The sequence below is a fragment of the Ostrinia furnacalis genome, unplaced genomic scaffold (genome assembly GCF_004193835.3).
Source record: "Ostrinia furnacalis isolate ACB-3 unplaced genomic scaffold, ASM419383v2 OfSCF3544, whole genome shotgun sequence".
Lineage (NCBI taxonomy): Eukaryota > Metazoa > Arthropoda > Insecta > Lepidoptera > Crambidae > Ostrinia > Ostrinia furnacalis.
The window spans coordinates 259,437-275,014 of record NW_021133783.1 but is presented as its reverse complement, the minus strand read 5'-3'; the positions used below and the strand labels follow the sequence as shown (position 1 = coordinate 275,014).

Below are 15,578 nucleotides of genomic sequence, written 5' to 3'. Positions count from 1 at the left end.
GGAAATTAATTGAGTACCTATTTTTATGTCAGAAGATTAAACGAAAAGGGTTGATTCTACCACTCAAACGCAACAAACTTTCCCCATGGACCGAAATTTAAATTTTAACCTGATACCTACCTAAAAAAAAACACTCTTCATAGAGTAGAGATGATTATTTTGCGAACTAATCTACTTTTCGAGTGGATCGATCTTCTTTGTGGCATATAAAATGCAGCAAAAGAGACATTTCCATGAATTAAATATCAAAACATTTCTTGCCGGGCTTCCGTAGCTTTCAACGTAATGACAATACAGGCTTTGTGCCACAAGAAAAACACCGAGACGACTACATCGAGCTAAACACAGGGAAAAAGGGAACAATCGTGGAACGACAGCCGAGTCCATTAGAACAAGTAGGCCACAAGTAGACAGTTTCAAGTTCTCAATAAGATTGCTAATAATATTAAATTCATTCCTTCATCGTTCGGAAACTTGTTCGAAATAGTTTATGATCTCTACTTTCAAAACTCTCGTCACAAAACGTTCTTATGTCACCAATGTTACATCCTGATGAATGAAAATATGGTATTCAATTTATTTTAGATTGATTAATTAGTTTACATGATATTATATTTGAATGATAAATAGTAACATTAGGAAACGACAGGCAAAGATAAGAAATGACGACATTTCCATCCCAGTGTCCGACATTCGGCACTAATGGTTTCCAGTGGGTCGAATATCCCTAGCCTGGTTCTGAGGAGGTCGGGTCATTGTTTGCCTGCCTAATGGACGGAATGCTTCGATTATTTCTAACAAAGACTTAATTCTCGTTTAGGACAAATGAAAGTACTTACTAACTGTTGCCCGCGGTTTTGCATGCATGATACACATAATATTTTCAAAAACAGTATAGGTAATAGGTACATTATTTATACTAATTCGTTCGTTCGTGCGAAATATGATATTAAACTGAGTAACTAAATTAAAGGAAGTTGTCTCTCACTTCACTACGTCTGCGGGAGAGATTGCCAAATATTACACAAGTCCACTTTTCACTTTCTATCGCCAATAAAAACTCTTACCAAACTCTTGGGTAATGATAACGTTAGCGTCTCAAGCTCATTCAGCGATCGCGAGCCGTATGAAAAGGCTTTCACTGCTGCAAGACCAGATTAAAGCGCAAAAACGATCAACTTTCATCCAGTGACACCGCATCAGTCATCAGATATATGTGGAGTGGTTTTCACTTTCGTACAAAAAACTCAATAGAAAAAGTCCCATAGAGCTTCGAAACTGTGCCATTGACCTTCCGATGAAAGTGTGCTACCAGAAACAAACATATTGAATTCCAAATGTGAAATAGTGGACTCTATGACGATGGCGATAAGGAGAGTTGGAGTGAAGTTACATTTGGTATTAGTGATAAAAAATTATAGATAGTAAAAAATAGAGACAGATAAGAAGATATTATGATGATGAATGACTCAATGAGTGGCCTCATAGACGATGAGAGCACGATTATTTAGAAAGGGGTTCGAAGAATCCTTTATTAAAAGTTGTTTGCTTTCTTCATTAGCGACTTTGATATTTTTTTCTTGCGGAAAATATTGACACATATTCATTCATATATCTGAATATGAGTCAATATTTTGCTTGCTGACTACATCTAGCATAAAACGATCTAGAAGAAAGTATGGCCCTGAAATTAGCAATTTTCAAATGTTGCACTGATCAGACATTTAAACACGTCTAGGTCGGAAATTAGACAATAGTCGACGAAAGCTGCGGCCGACCTTAGAGGAGACGAGGTCGCTCAGAAATAGAGACTACAAATACATCAGTTAATGTCCTACCGCTGACGGGAAGGCGACTTACGACAACAAAGTTGCGCCACAGTGTAAGTGTGAACAGCAGAGTTTCCTCGCGCTAACAATTAAACCGAATCAGGCCACAAGCACTTAAGCTGAGTTGCACCACCACCTAACTTCAAACGTAACTATAACGATAACCGGTGCTTTTTGTATGGAGTTTGACATTTTTGACGTTTATTATATTTAGAGTGAGATGGCGCAACCCAGCCTTATTTACTGAACTTTGTCGAGTAAGAATTTAGTCCGAAGATTGGAAAACAGTTTGACAGAATTCCAAAATGAGAGTTCGTAAACTGGTCACATCACTATTATTTTAAAAGAAGCATACGAAACTGAATGTTATTTTATAAATAAACGCTACAACACAATTCCTTGCCTATTTAAATACTTTGTGTATATTTTCAGAGCATGGGCGGTCGATTACTCTAATGTACATACTGCGTTCACTTTTACTGTGGCGGCGCGAAGTGCGCAGTTATCAACTGTGTGTGTAATCTCAACTGGTCAGTCATTTGTTCCATTTAGTTGTTAAACGAAAACAAATTAAGGACACGTTGTCTGCTTGCCTAATTAAGCCCACCTCATGCCCTTGGACCTTGAAGCAGATAACGTGGGTTAAAAATTCTAAACTAAACATACATTTGAGTTTTGACACAAACTGGAAATTTCACATACTATAACTTGAACTATATTAATGAGTGTGATTTAAGCAATCTTTGTTACACGCAGTATATCAGCTCGACCATCAACATAGGTACTCGTATGTCGAGTCATTTAAATATGCTTATGGAACCGAGAAATCTGATCTTATCTTTCTCAGCATGATGATCTTAAATAAAGCTTACAATCGAACGAAAAGCAGATTAATTCAGATATCACGATAACGTATTAACAAACTGATTTCCAGACGGGCTTATATACTTAGTAGGTAGATAACAATATGTCCTTGCTTGTCCATTGTGCCGAGGAAAGTTAATATCCAGAAATATGGAATGGAATAGGTTTCCATTCCATATTTCTGGATATAAAGGCGTTATTTGCGAATCGAATGCCAGGACCGGCGCGGACGCCTCGATGGCCGCCAATACCGCAGGCTGGAAATGTAATTCATTCAGACTTTCTTTATTTGATAATATCTCAGATAGACATGATATATGATAAGGTAGGTAAATAGTTCTTTGTACGTAATAAGGAGCTTATCTACAGCGTGGGCCTTGGCCATAATTATTATTAACTTTGATGGGATATACAAATCTAGAGGCGTTTGAAAAAGATTGGAGAAATCTTCGGCTTTGGACTCAGGACATTAACTGATGATGATGACTCCCATTTTCAGTGGCTATATTACAGTAAGTACCTATCTTGTTAGCAGCCTGGAGACGCCTTATTAATCCCAAAGTGGTTGATGATGTGACCAATTGATTGAATTAAGGTCTGGCATTCAGACTGCCTTGAACCACTCATTATGCGAGGCCTGCGCGCAGACGGCAGGACAAGACATCCCATTGTTTCACAACGTTTTTGTCACTTTTCTTTTTAAATCCAATTACAAAACGTCATTTACTTTTTATGGCATTCAGCGATTTGGATGGTAAAAGATTGAGCTTGTCAGAAGACTGCGCAGTGAGCACGTCTGTTAAGAAATCTCAGGCTCCAGTAGGCCTAGGAAGCGCGCTGCGATAAGCGCTTATCACGCCATTTTATCGATTTTGCACATACATTTTGACGTCGACAAAGTATAATATCACGGTGCGCATCTTAGCTCAGCCGATGGTTTCTAGTCATCCTCAACCTGAAACCTCTTGGGCCGCTTCCGCATGGGTTGTCATCAATGAGTTTAGGCCTAGAAAGCGATGTGGAGCGGGAGCGAGAGGACGACCCCTCCGCACCCCCGCTTCGCAGACGGAGAAGGGGAGTTAGAAGGCGGTTATACGACCGTTCGCTTCTTCCTCCCCTTGGTGGTGGCCAGCAGGTTGAAGGCGCGGGGGCGCCTCCTCCTGCACTGCACAGGCTACCACCGCCGTCGGACGGGATTGGCCTCGTGGTCCCGGCTAATCCTGTCGGCCCACCATTAAGTGGGGGCGTGTTGAGTCCCGCCGTGTAGGGCGGGACGTCCGCGGAAGGCGCCTTGGTCGTTTTTAGTACCCAAGGCGTCGACCACTATGCGGCAGAGGGAACACCCCAGGTTTTTAGTGGGTTCGAGTCCCACATAACCTACCGTCCCCCGGCGGTAGGTATGGATAGGCCATTTTCCTGGGTAAAAAAAAAGGCCTAGAAAGCGATAGTGATTTGGTTGCGCAAGAGTCGAATCTCAGGCGGTCGTTGACCGGCGCGACGCGGGGAAAGTGTGTACTTAGCATGTAACACACTTGCGCGCAATTACCTCCCGTGTAGGGTTACCATCTGAACATTTTGAGTGCTGAAAAGTACCCGGAAGTAAAAAAAAACAGGTAATTTTAGTCACGGAATGGAAATTAATCGATGTGCAATGTAAGTTTAATAATTAGATTTCATGATCGTATTGAAAATAAACACCTGGAATTTATTTCTGGACAGTGGAAAGTCTGTCAAATTCGAATGAATAATCCTTCTCCAAGCATGTGTTCATCCTTACGTACATGCTCTAATGCATCATATAATTCAACTTGGATAACCAGATAGCATTAATGATGAACAGTATCTTCAAGAACATAAGATTTATATCTGAATGATCCAATCCATCACCTAAATGCCATCGCAATTATTACATAAAATATTATCTAGCGCTGCATAAATGATGACGTACAAACATAGGTTATGCCTGCATAAAGATAATCATCAACCAATATCAAGTGGGACACATTGCAATTATACAGTAATTCACACTTCAAAGTTTTAGAACTAAAAAAAACTTAAAGATTTTTATTTAACATTGAAAACCATGAAAACAGGAAATTCTGAGATTTGAATTTTAAATATAAATCAAAAAAACATTAATCTTTTGTTACATTAATGAATTAGGTAATACTTTCAACAACATTTTAATGCAGTGGCCGCTAGAACGGACAACTGTCTGTGAACCTTCCTTTGGCAATAAATGAAATTTTACTGTCTAGTTATTAGACAAATTTAAAAATTTCATAAAAGTTATCATGTTTTTAAAATCGTTGTAAGCACAAATCAATTTTCCTGATTCAAATTAACCAACTATTAAAAAAACTAATTACCTGTCTATTACATCACCAACTAATTTAGCTAATTTAATAAATAATAATTGATGTTAATTTTATGCATTATGTTGCCAGAATTTAATTGAAACAAGGTTCTCACATTAAAATCTTACATAGTTTAAGATAAAGTCTATTCTGTTGTCTGTTCGCTCAGATCTTTTGAACTACTCTGTTGAGTAAAAGAAGGTTTCTAGGTATTACATTGGAACTGAGCAAAGCCGGGCAGGTCACTATTTAAATAAAAAAGATACACTGGCCCACTGGAATTAATGAACAGTGGGCTTGCGAAGTGCTTAGCTCAAAGATGAATTTGTCTTGTCATGTTCGGGGAATAGTGAAAGATAACATTTTAGGGAATCTAGAGTTATTGTTACAGCATATTGAGAAATAAGATGTAGCTAGAAAAACTACCAAAGCGATACAATATCACAAGCTTTAAATGAAATTACTACTCTGTCTCTTTCATAGTATGCTCGCTGACAATGTCATGACTCAGTAACACTTTCACTGATGCTCACGGAGCAGATAGTATCATAGTAGGTATTCTAGCTAGAGATAGATTATAATTAAAAAATTAAAAATACCATATGTTTTCTAAGAATTTAGATTTCATTGCAGGCCCCTTTAGCGCTAATGTTGTGTGATGAACATTATTTAACACCTGGGGAAATATAACACTGATTCGATAACACTATTTAATTTAGACAGGACGATAGTTTTATTTTAGGGTTTTTATGCTAAAAAATCCTTTTAAATTTAGAGAAGTAATAAGTAAATGTCTTGTTTTTATGGTTCAGTGATTGAATATTTTACCAACTAATAAAATAAAATTTTGAAAGATTTAGGTATGTTCTAGACTATAATCTAAACCAATAACAGTAAACCATACTTATATTCTGCAAAGTAGGTGTCAAATGATGTTAGTACTGCATGTATTGACAAATTCCAAACAATAAAATCAATCGAGCACTACTATGGGGAGCGTTTTAATAATTTTTGATCAGTCTAACCTTGTAGATCAGCTGACAATCTTTGTCCAGAAACACCTGACTGTTAAAAACATAACAAGTGTTCAAACGTGTGCGAAAACAAAGAAGCAAGTCGACTTACCTCTTCCCGTCGCTTGAGCCAGCGGCCGCAGGGACTCTCCTCCAAAAATTTCACTCTCATCTTCAGAATCTTCGCCGCTTTCCCTAGGAGATTTGCGCTCCTTGTCGATGCTGCGTCCACCAGACATAACACTGATCTAACAACACCACTACGAGGAACAATGCCACCACACAGTCAACTAATATCTCACAGACGTTTTCAAGCAGAAAACACTGGATATATTTTCAAAATACACTTTTTCTCGTAACCATAATACCCAAGGTTGTAATACTTGTAACGCGAGACGTCACTAAGGTTTCATCCCAAACCATTATTCGGAACACGCCACTCGTTAGAAAACCACTACTGGTTGAACAACAATGTTTGAGATTCACTCTACAATAAGTGAGAACGCACAGCCTCTGCAACGAGCTTACTCATTATAATTGAAATAAATTGTTCACCGGCGCAGCTCTCGACGTATTTCTGTTCGACACAAATATAGAACCATAGACTCAAACGTCACTTTTTTCCTCAATAATTTCCATAGACAATAAAGACTGTGTGGTCTGTGTTTTTTTTTAAATGAGGTTTATTGTTTTCTTTGAAAGTTTTCGAATATTTTTGGCCTAAAAGTTGCATTTTAGTTTAAATTGTATTGCATTTATTGCTACCTATTATAAAACAAATTGAAACGACCGCACTGCCATCTATCACAAATCTGTTACATTGAGAGTGAAAACAGCAAGGCCATCTAGTGGTTGGCTGAATTAGTAAGCTTGTTCTGTGAGAATAGTTCACTTCACCTTATTAGGTGGCGCTATTTGCCTACAAATTCTGTAAATTATTATAATCCTTTTACAAAAATTGGAATTAGCCAGTATTGATTCTGTGGTATTGATAGTAGCGCCCTCCTGTAAATGTCATAACTTATATGAGACTCTTCAGTGTGGTCCAATGTGGCAAAAATCGGAACTAATAACTTAATATCATAGCTAGCTAGCGTCCTCTTTAAGTTATAAATTTTATTGTATAGATTTGAATTTAATTTAATAAATAATGAAATCACTAATGTAATAAATAAATAATCTTCTTGCGCTTTCATGGGTTTGTGTTCGACGAAAGTATGCCAGCGCCACCTAGCGAAGCAAATGATTTTTTGTTTTTTATTTCCAATTCCCAGATCGAACGTGCAACATTTTTTTTGTCTGTGGTAAAAAAAAAGTTGGGTCGGCATCTTTGTCGGCGTCTTTTGATCTTGTGAAAGAAAGATGTCCACTGCATTTATTTGCAAAGAACAGAAGTGCAAGTGCAGTAGAAAGAAAAAACCTATTGATAGGAGAAATTCAAGGTCCAATCATGATCATGATTACTTACCTTCTGCTTCCTACCTAGGCTACCTGCCGCCTGACTCCTGCGCTTGCTGATGAACTATCCAACTGCAGCAGCTCGTTGTGAAGGTAAGTGATCAAAGTTCACCGTATTTTATAATTTGTTACATTTTTTCCTGCTGTGTCGCTAAAAATATGATATTTTTGACAAATATTTTCCATGTAAACTCTGTTGAATCCACACAAATCGTTGTAGGTTGTCGAAGTAGGTATANACCCTATACTTAGTGTGATAGCACGTCGATTATTAGCTTTTAGGAAAGATGTATTCCTCAATTTATTTAGTAAGTTTTACATTTTTTCGGGTAAGGTAGGTAACGAACGACGCGCCCAGTACCTGACTTACCTACCCTCAATTTTGCACATATAGCATCGAAATAGGATCGCTTGTTATTTTCTCCCGCGGATACTGCCTTGGACGTCGCCCTTGTGGATTTCAAAGTAGGTAGGTATGTAACTAACAATAATAAAATTTTAATGAATTTCTTGCTTTTCATAAATAACTAAATTTCGTTCCTTACATTCCCATTTTGCTTCTTCAGGTTTTCTTGCGGCAAAATGTTGCAATATGCAACATAACATTTCTGTGACCTAAATGTCCTTTGTCCATCTACAAACAAAATGCATTCAATAACTTCAAGACAGTCTAGATTTAGTGCTTCACAGATGATTTTAAGTTTCTTTGCTTCTACTTCTACTTTGTTAGCTCAAGTAAGTAGGTACCTACCTACTTTGTTATTGTTATCCTGATCCAATGCAAACGCGCCAATTTCCACTCCTTTCGTTTAATTACGAAATAAAAGTAAAAGCTGCGATGTTAAAGGAGCCTCGCAATTTAATGGATCACGAACAATCAAGAGTTCGTCGCTTTTTAAACAATAATGTTTTAACCCGAGATTTTTTATGGCGAGACAAGATTATTTTTATGGGGCGAGCATGGGGTGTCAAGACAACAGAGAGAAACGATAGGGTAATGTTTAGGGTAGACCTGAAACAACATTGGATAAAAATAAAGTAAACAATGTATGGATCCTCTGCAGGCACTGAGATAGAAAAATACCTCTTATTCTATGACCATGTATTTTTTGCGGCAATCGCCAAATGCTTGTTACGATCCGTAAGATCCAACTACCTATGATTTAATCACGAATTTGTTATACGATATGTTTTTATATCTGTTTGTTTTAGTTTCGTCATAATTCGTACCTGTGTTCGTACCAAAATACCTGCTTATACATACTTATTTGTTGAACAGCAAAACATGGCGCGGATCTTCGCGAACTTGAATCCGGCGTCTGGCGAAACCGCAAAAGACCGAGCCAAGTGCCGTCATCACGCTGTGGGTCGCTGAGCCATCGGAGTAAGTAAGTAGTACTGGCATTTACCCTGATAATTTGTAAAAAAATGTAGGCACGTAGGACATACAATTCGTTTACAGCAGCCAGCCGTCTGCAACGATATTTATTGCCGACTCGTTTGTGTGTCGCGCTCGCGGCGCCCCTAATATTCTCTCTCTAGATATTTAACTAGTTATCCCAAAGGTGTTACCAAAATGTTTTACTTCATGACGTATGATCGTTGAAATTTACTTATTTGTTGAACAGCAAAGCACTCGGACTGGTTGAACTCGGATCTTCGCCAATTTGAAGCAGACAGGCGACTACCTTGAAATCGCACAAAACCGAGGCAAATGCCGTCATCTCATATCGGAGGGAGGCCAAGACATCGCGAGCTTGAAGCAGGCAGGCGACTGGCTTGAAACCGCACAAGATCGAGGCAAATGCCGTCATCTCATATCGGAGGGACGCCAAGATATCGCGAGCTTGAAGCAGGCAGGCGACTGGCTTGAAACCGCACAAGATCGAGGCAAATGCCGTCATCTCATATCGGAGGGAGGCCAAGACATCGCGAGCTTGAAGTAGGCAGGCGACTGCCTTGAAACCGCACAAGACCGAGGCAAATGCCGTCATCCCTTATCGAGAACAAGACAATCTTTGGATTGAGCTGAGCCATCACAATAAGTAAGTAAGTAGAACATTTTTATTCTGTGGTTAACCTCATACCTGACCATTCATTTACCTACATAGGTACTTACTCGATTAAGTGTGTAGGTATCCTAAGGTGTTCTTATTTTCTATTTGATCCATCATAACATTTTGGCGCTTTTGTCTTTCTGTAGTCAAGCAAGATGATTTGCGGAGGACCACTTCTAACAATAGTTCCTAATTTAGGGCAAAATTCTACTTCCATTTGCATTTTGACTTCTGTAATGCCTCTAAATTCGTATGATACGAAAATAATTATTATCTTTTGCGTTATTTTTTAAAACTGTTGACAAAATTTCCCAGAACATTGTCCCTAAGGCTCGTCCACACGTAGCGAATGTGCCGGACTTGTAATTAAATCGTCTTTGTTTCTGTGACCCGCATCAAGCCCGCAACCGCAACAAAGGCACAAAAGAAACTGCCGGGCTTCTGAGAAACACTTGTAAAACAATACATTAGGATTAATGCAATAAGTTAATAAGTTGTTGTAATTGAAACTTATCTACTTACTTAGTGCTAGTTGAAAACGTTATGATATTAATTTACCAATAAATAACATGAAGTTATAATAAATATAACTTAGTTACCTATTTGCGTTCTCAAATGCTCACGGAATTTTCCAAACTTTTCCTCTATTGTAAATGAAAAAGTAAAATCTTCACATGATCCACTAAAATGCAGAGGTTCTTTTTGATTTGATTTGTTCTATTTCATGTTAGTAAGTTTAATTCAGTCTAGACTTTAGACCTGGTGAAAAATAAAATTCCTTTTATCAGAGTTGTCGATAGTTAAATAAAATGTGCAATGTCATCAGAAAGAATGCTATGTACTTCGAAGTTAGCTATTGAGAGGATTTATGTTTTTTTTTCGGCATCAAAGTTTCTCGCCCAGCTTCAAACCTCTGCAAATTATAAAAAATCTTTGATATTTTTTTTCCACCCCTAACCAAATTGTAGCGTTACTTGCGAACTAAAACAAACAAAGGCAGGGTGACGCTGGAAGAATCAGTACCTCTAGTAGGAAAAACTTTCGAGTTCGTTTCGTTGCGTATTCAAAGTGTCATCGAAAAATTTTGTATGAAAAATTAAACAGCGCCCCCTAGGGCGGCTATAATATAGGGGGCGCTGTTTAATTTTTCATACAAAATTTTTCGATGACACTTTGAATTAAACAGCGCCCCCTAGGGCGGCTATAATATAGGGGGCGCTGTTTAATTTTTCATACAAAATTTTTCGATGACACTTTGAATACGCAACGAAACGAACTCGAAAGTTTTTCCTACTAGAGGTACAGGGGGTCTACTCCGAAGGACGTTATTCGAAGTTTCGAATGTTGCCATCCTTCTCACGCTAAGCGAGATGCCACCATGAGTGACGGTGACAGATATATCCGACACTACGTAAACAGTATTTCGGAGTAGCCCTGCAGGCCTATTGTTTGGAGTAGGGCCATGCAAAGCAGGGCATTAATTAGTTCTAAGCCTCTTTCACACGTTGCGGTGTGGGGACTTTTGTGGACTTTATGCCGAAGGGATTAAGTTGACTTTCAACCGCGACACTAACGCTTGTAATTAGTAAATAGAGGTAGTTCCAGTAGGCTCATTATGAAGTAAGTTATATTTTGAAAAAGACAGTGAATAATTTGCAACTTTTTTGATCAGAAAAAATAATTTTGCAGCATCCACTCTGGAAAGGCAGTGGGCCAAAATCCATACACTAAAAACCCAGATTCGACAGCAATGACATTTTTACCAGCGGGTAGATTAGAATAGACATTTAAAGGTAACAAAGGAACAACCCTGAAATCCGTAGAGTATAGAAACTATACCATTTTAAAAAAAAGTATAAAATTGAATTTATGTTGTTTCGTTTTCATGCTAACGCCATTTCAAACAATATTCAATCATATATTTCAAATTCCTTTTTAACCTCTTCCTAGACATGGTACTATTACTTATTCTGTGTCCTAGGTCATAATTCCATTAAACTAGAAGTAAACAAAGGATTAAGGATTTCCTTCGGTGTGACATGGGGATGGGGAGGCTTTTCATTTCATGGGTTAGGTGACTACTGAGTGTCATTTTACCACAAACTTATTCAATTTTTAGAAAAAGTGAGCAGTGGGAAGGGAAATATAGGTAGAATTATGGCGGTTTGATAGGCTTTGGAACGAGCCCATTAAAATCAGCCGCGTCGATGGCTAAGTGCGGTCAGTTGCCTCTGAAAGGAGCTTACGTTTTAAGGGTTAATTAAAATGCCTGGTGTTATTATGCGAATTTCAGGGCTTTATAAAATTGAGTGATTTAACTAAAATCGGCTTATCTTATTACGCAGTTAGGCCCAGAACAGACGGTGAAACGCCACTGCAACGAAACTACAACTTTGTGATGATTCTGATGAATGAAACTGAAACTGAAAGTATCAAACTGGACGCGTCATGTGTGGTCTCTCAACGGACGCTATGGCAGAAACTTAGATGCAACTCAAAAGTAACTAGCAGGTGCAGTTGCGTTTCACCGTCTGTTCTGGGCCTTTATATTTACTTATGTTTTACCGCGATATTAGCTTTATCAGTGGCTAGGTTATTTTATTTCTAGCTAGGCGAGCTTGGTCGCTAATTTTAATTAAAACTGGCATTACCAGGTACGAACTGCCTGTTTAGGTTAGGCATCAAACGTCCATTTCCACTCAGTTTTCGCAAACTACGAGTACCTAGCTAGATGCAAACAACTTTTTGTATTTTTGGTGCATGCTCCCATAGGATTCTTCATGATGTGACCTGATAAACTGCTCACCTGTATATTAGGTACTTATGTTAAAAATGTTGTATTTTAGTTCGTTCGTTCGTTCCTTTCGGCGCAGGATCGGTCTTCGTGAAAATCCATGGGGGAGGATTTGTCCAGCAGTGAACGTCTTTCGGCTGTATTTTAGTTAAATCTATTAAACCAGTGTTTATTTAATGAAGTAGGTAGGCTTGTCACATTCTGATGATGCTAACCTTACTCTTAACCGGTACGTACCCAAATAAAGGGAAATCGGATCGGATCGTACTCGTAACTAAACAATTGTCCCGGGTTTGTCCTATCCTTTGATTGCTAACAGGATTACGAGTAATTCATCAAACGAAAATGTCGTCGTGTGTATGGACTGTAAAATTAAATAAAGTAATTATGGAGATTGTTGCGGGATAAAAGACGTGATTCGTTAAATATACGGGTTGTATTCCATCTGTACCACTTATCTCTTCCTTTACATCATTTAGATACAAAATGTATTGACAAAAATCTTATGCCTCATTTAGGACTTCAACAAGAGCAAATGGTCATGCATTTGCTGCTGGGAAACTGCCTTGACGTAAAAATAAAATAAAAACAAGCTTGAGTTGAGCAAACAATAAGTATTACAATCAGATTTTCTTACCAGGATTTGGCTGCGTGTCGACGTCACGTCTGAGCCTCGAAGCTGCCGCGACCAGCGCCAACTGACGTCATGCCGTCCAGCTGCAATGTAAGTACCTATTTATAGTTAATACCTACTGAATATTATATTGCAAAACCGTAATTACGTGTGTGTGCAGTGCAGAATTATACCATCCGAGGCCCGTGGCAAATTCAGTGCATGGGGTCCTTGGTGTTCTTTTTCAGGGGGGTCCCGGGAAAATAGCGAGGGGAGGGAGGTGCGATTAGGGTAATAGTATTAAAGCATTTTGCCCTATAGTTACGCGCCACTTTACGTGTGGATGTTACGTAAATGAGACCAGTGTTATGGACTCTGTTAGGCACGCATATTAGGGGCTAATAATGTATAGCCAATGTAGTGTAGTCTTATAATGTATAGCCAATGGTGTAACACTAGCCTATTCGAGACCCGAAGAACGCTATTTCGATTTCCGTCGTCAGCTTGGCTGCACTATTGTGATGAACCAACTCCTATATCAACCTATCTATTTAGATTACTTCTAGGGTTTATTAAAAGTTTTTTTTTTGTTTTGTTTACGTCAAATTGCTAGTAACCCTTCTACAATACTAACGATATCATAAGTAGTATCAACAGTGTCCTAGGTTCATATTTAGTGCATTTGTGGCGAGGATGCAATACGATAACTCATAAGATCAGGCAGTGCCAGGTTCATAATTAGTGCATTTGCGGCCCAGGATGCTGGATGATCGTTCACGGTAGTAGGCAGGGGACCGCAGAACTAACGTTGAGGGCAAGCGGGCGTCTGCGGCCAGTTAATATTAACAGCTGTGTTCACAGCTGCGGCCAGTGCCAGTAATGCACCGGGTAGGGCTGCCAGTCGGTTCTAGGATTTATCTAATTTCAATATTTTGAAGATTACTCGCGCCTTAAATACAGGATGTCCCAAAAAGTAGTGTCAAGCCGAAGCCCAGATGTAGAGCATCAGGGCCCCAAGTCTGCTATTTATTAATTAAATGACATGCTATTGTTATTCAATTTATATTCAATTACGATTCCATTACGATTCCATTACGATTGAGACGAATTTGGTATTCTGCTAAAACTTGTATACAATATGTATGTTCTACTGTCTACGTCTAATGTCAGACGTCACATCATTTAAGTTTGACTTTGTACTCTGTGTTTTATGCTTTAAAGTTTTACATAAGTAATTATTTTGCCGTTGGCATCCCTAACTATGTCTGCCCAGCCGGCAGTAACCATGATTCCAACTGCACCATCACGGGGATGTTTGCATTGCGCCCATAATAATATCTTTGAGCCAACGGCTCTGCGCACACGCGCGAAATGCCACGCAGCGGCTATTTACTTGAAATGGTGCTTTTGAAAGTCCGTAGGAAAGCTTGACTTCTTTTCAGCACTTAACTTAAACCTAAGACTAAGAACTCTTTCGATTGAGGGCCTTTGTCCAGCAGTGGACGTCTTTTGGCAGAAACGAACGAACGTACACTCGTATAGGTACGAGTACATTTATTTTGAATTCATTTTCCCAATTGCATGCGAGATTCATAGAAATATTTTAATTAAAATCCTAGCGCCCTCTGGAGTCCACAAATATAAAATTTTATTATTTCGTTGTTCTGCTAATTTTAAAATACATTTTCCATTTTACAAACTAGATTTACAGCGCCACTGAGGTTAACAGTATCCAGTTTTGCGGGTTTAAAATATAACAATAGCTTTTGTTAAACATACTAAATGACATTCCTAATGGATACCTACTATTATAGTACAACAGACATGTATTTTTGATTTTGAAGAGAACTTCTACTGAATAAATAATTTAGAACTACAGGCATACTTAAGTATTTAGCGGCAGACAGTAGTTAGTTACGCGCGTTGGTTCGTCGCCATATTTTTTCGGTTAATTTGGTCATAAAGATTAAGTCAGTCAGTCAGTAGGCATTTTACTGAATTATTGAATTTTGACTTCGAATGTAGATACTTATCCGAATGCGTTCACATAGCCCTTGATTAGAAAAGCCTTCTGTACTGTGTTGGTTTATCCATTGACTAGGTACAGACGACAGTGCATCAGACTAAGAATACATTTTTGTTGCAAAATAGCCTGTATTATAACCAGATAAGACCCCACTATGTTTAAATGCGCTGTCTTCCATACTTCGTGAGTTAATCATAGCTTCGGGTGGGATGCTATGCTACAATGGGAACTAAGATCGTGCTAGCGGTAATGAACTCCTAAATTCCTTATCGATACCTACTCTCGCGTTCGCTTTTGTTTTCTTCAGACTCTTATTGGAACATCCTTGTGTTGGTTTATCCATTTGATTGACTTTACTTCTAAACTCGATTTCCCCGGTCAACAGTCCGCGAGTTAATCATAACTTCGGATGGGATGCTACAATGGGAACTAAGATCTAGCTGATAAAGTAATGCGATTTTTAATGAACTTGTGATCGGTCCTCTCGCATTCGTTTTTGTGTCATTTTTAGCCCTTGATTTGAACAGTTTGTGTGTTAGTTTATCCATTTGATTGACATTACTTCTG

At 38.5% G+C, this 15,578-nt stretch overlaps 1 protein-coding gene and 1 long non-coding RNA gene across 3 annotated transcripts in view; one reads left to right on the top strand and one right to left on the bottom strand.

The window, feature by feature from the left end:
* Madm (MLF1-adaptor molecule) overlaps positions 1–6,673 on the bottom strand; it is a 75,534-nt gene extending 68,861 nt beyond the window's left edge. Inside the window, 2 exon segments of the mRNA XM_028311717.1 lie at positions 6,176–6,220; positions 6,222–6,673. Coding sequence (XP_028167518.1) covers positions 6,176–6,220; positions 6,222–6,302 — 126 coding nt within the window. The 5' untranslated portion in view covers positions 6,303–6,673.
* A 764-nt stretch (positions 6,674–7,437) lies between these two features.
* Positions 7,438–13,091, top strand: LOC114357923 (uncharacterized). Of its 2 annotated transcripts, none has more exons than XR_003656339.1 (4): positions 7,438–7,614; positions 8,801–8,909; positions 9,150–9,570; positions 13,013–13,091. It is a non-coding gene; the product is annotated as an uncharacterized LOC114357923 (long non-coding RNA). The 2 variants fall into 2 exon arrangements; XR_003656340.1 differs by having other exon boundaries at positions 9,150–9,566; positions 13,013–13,089.
* Positions 13,092–15,578: the final 2,487 nt, after the last annotated feature.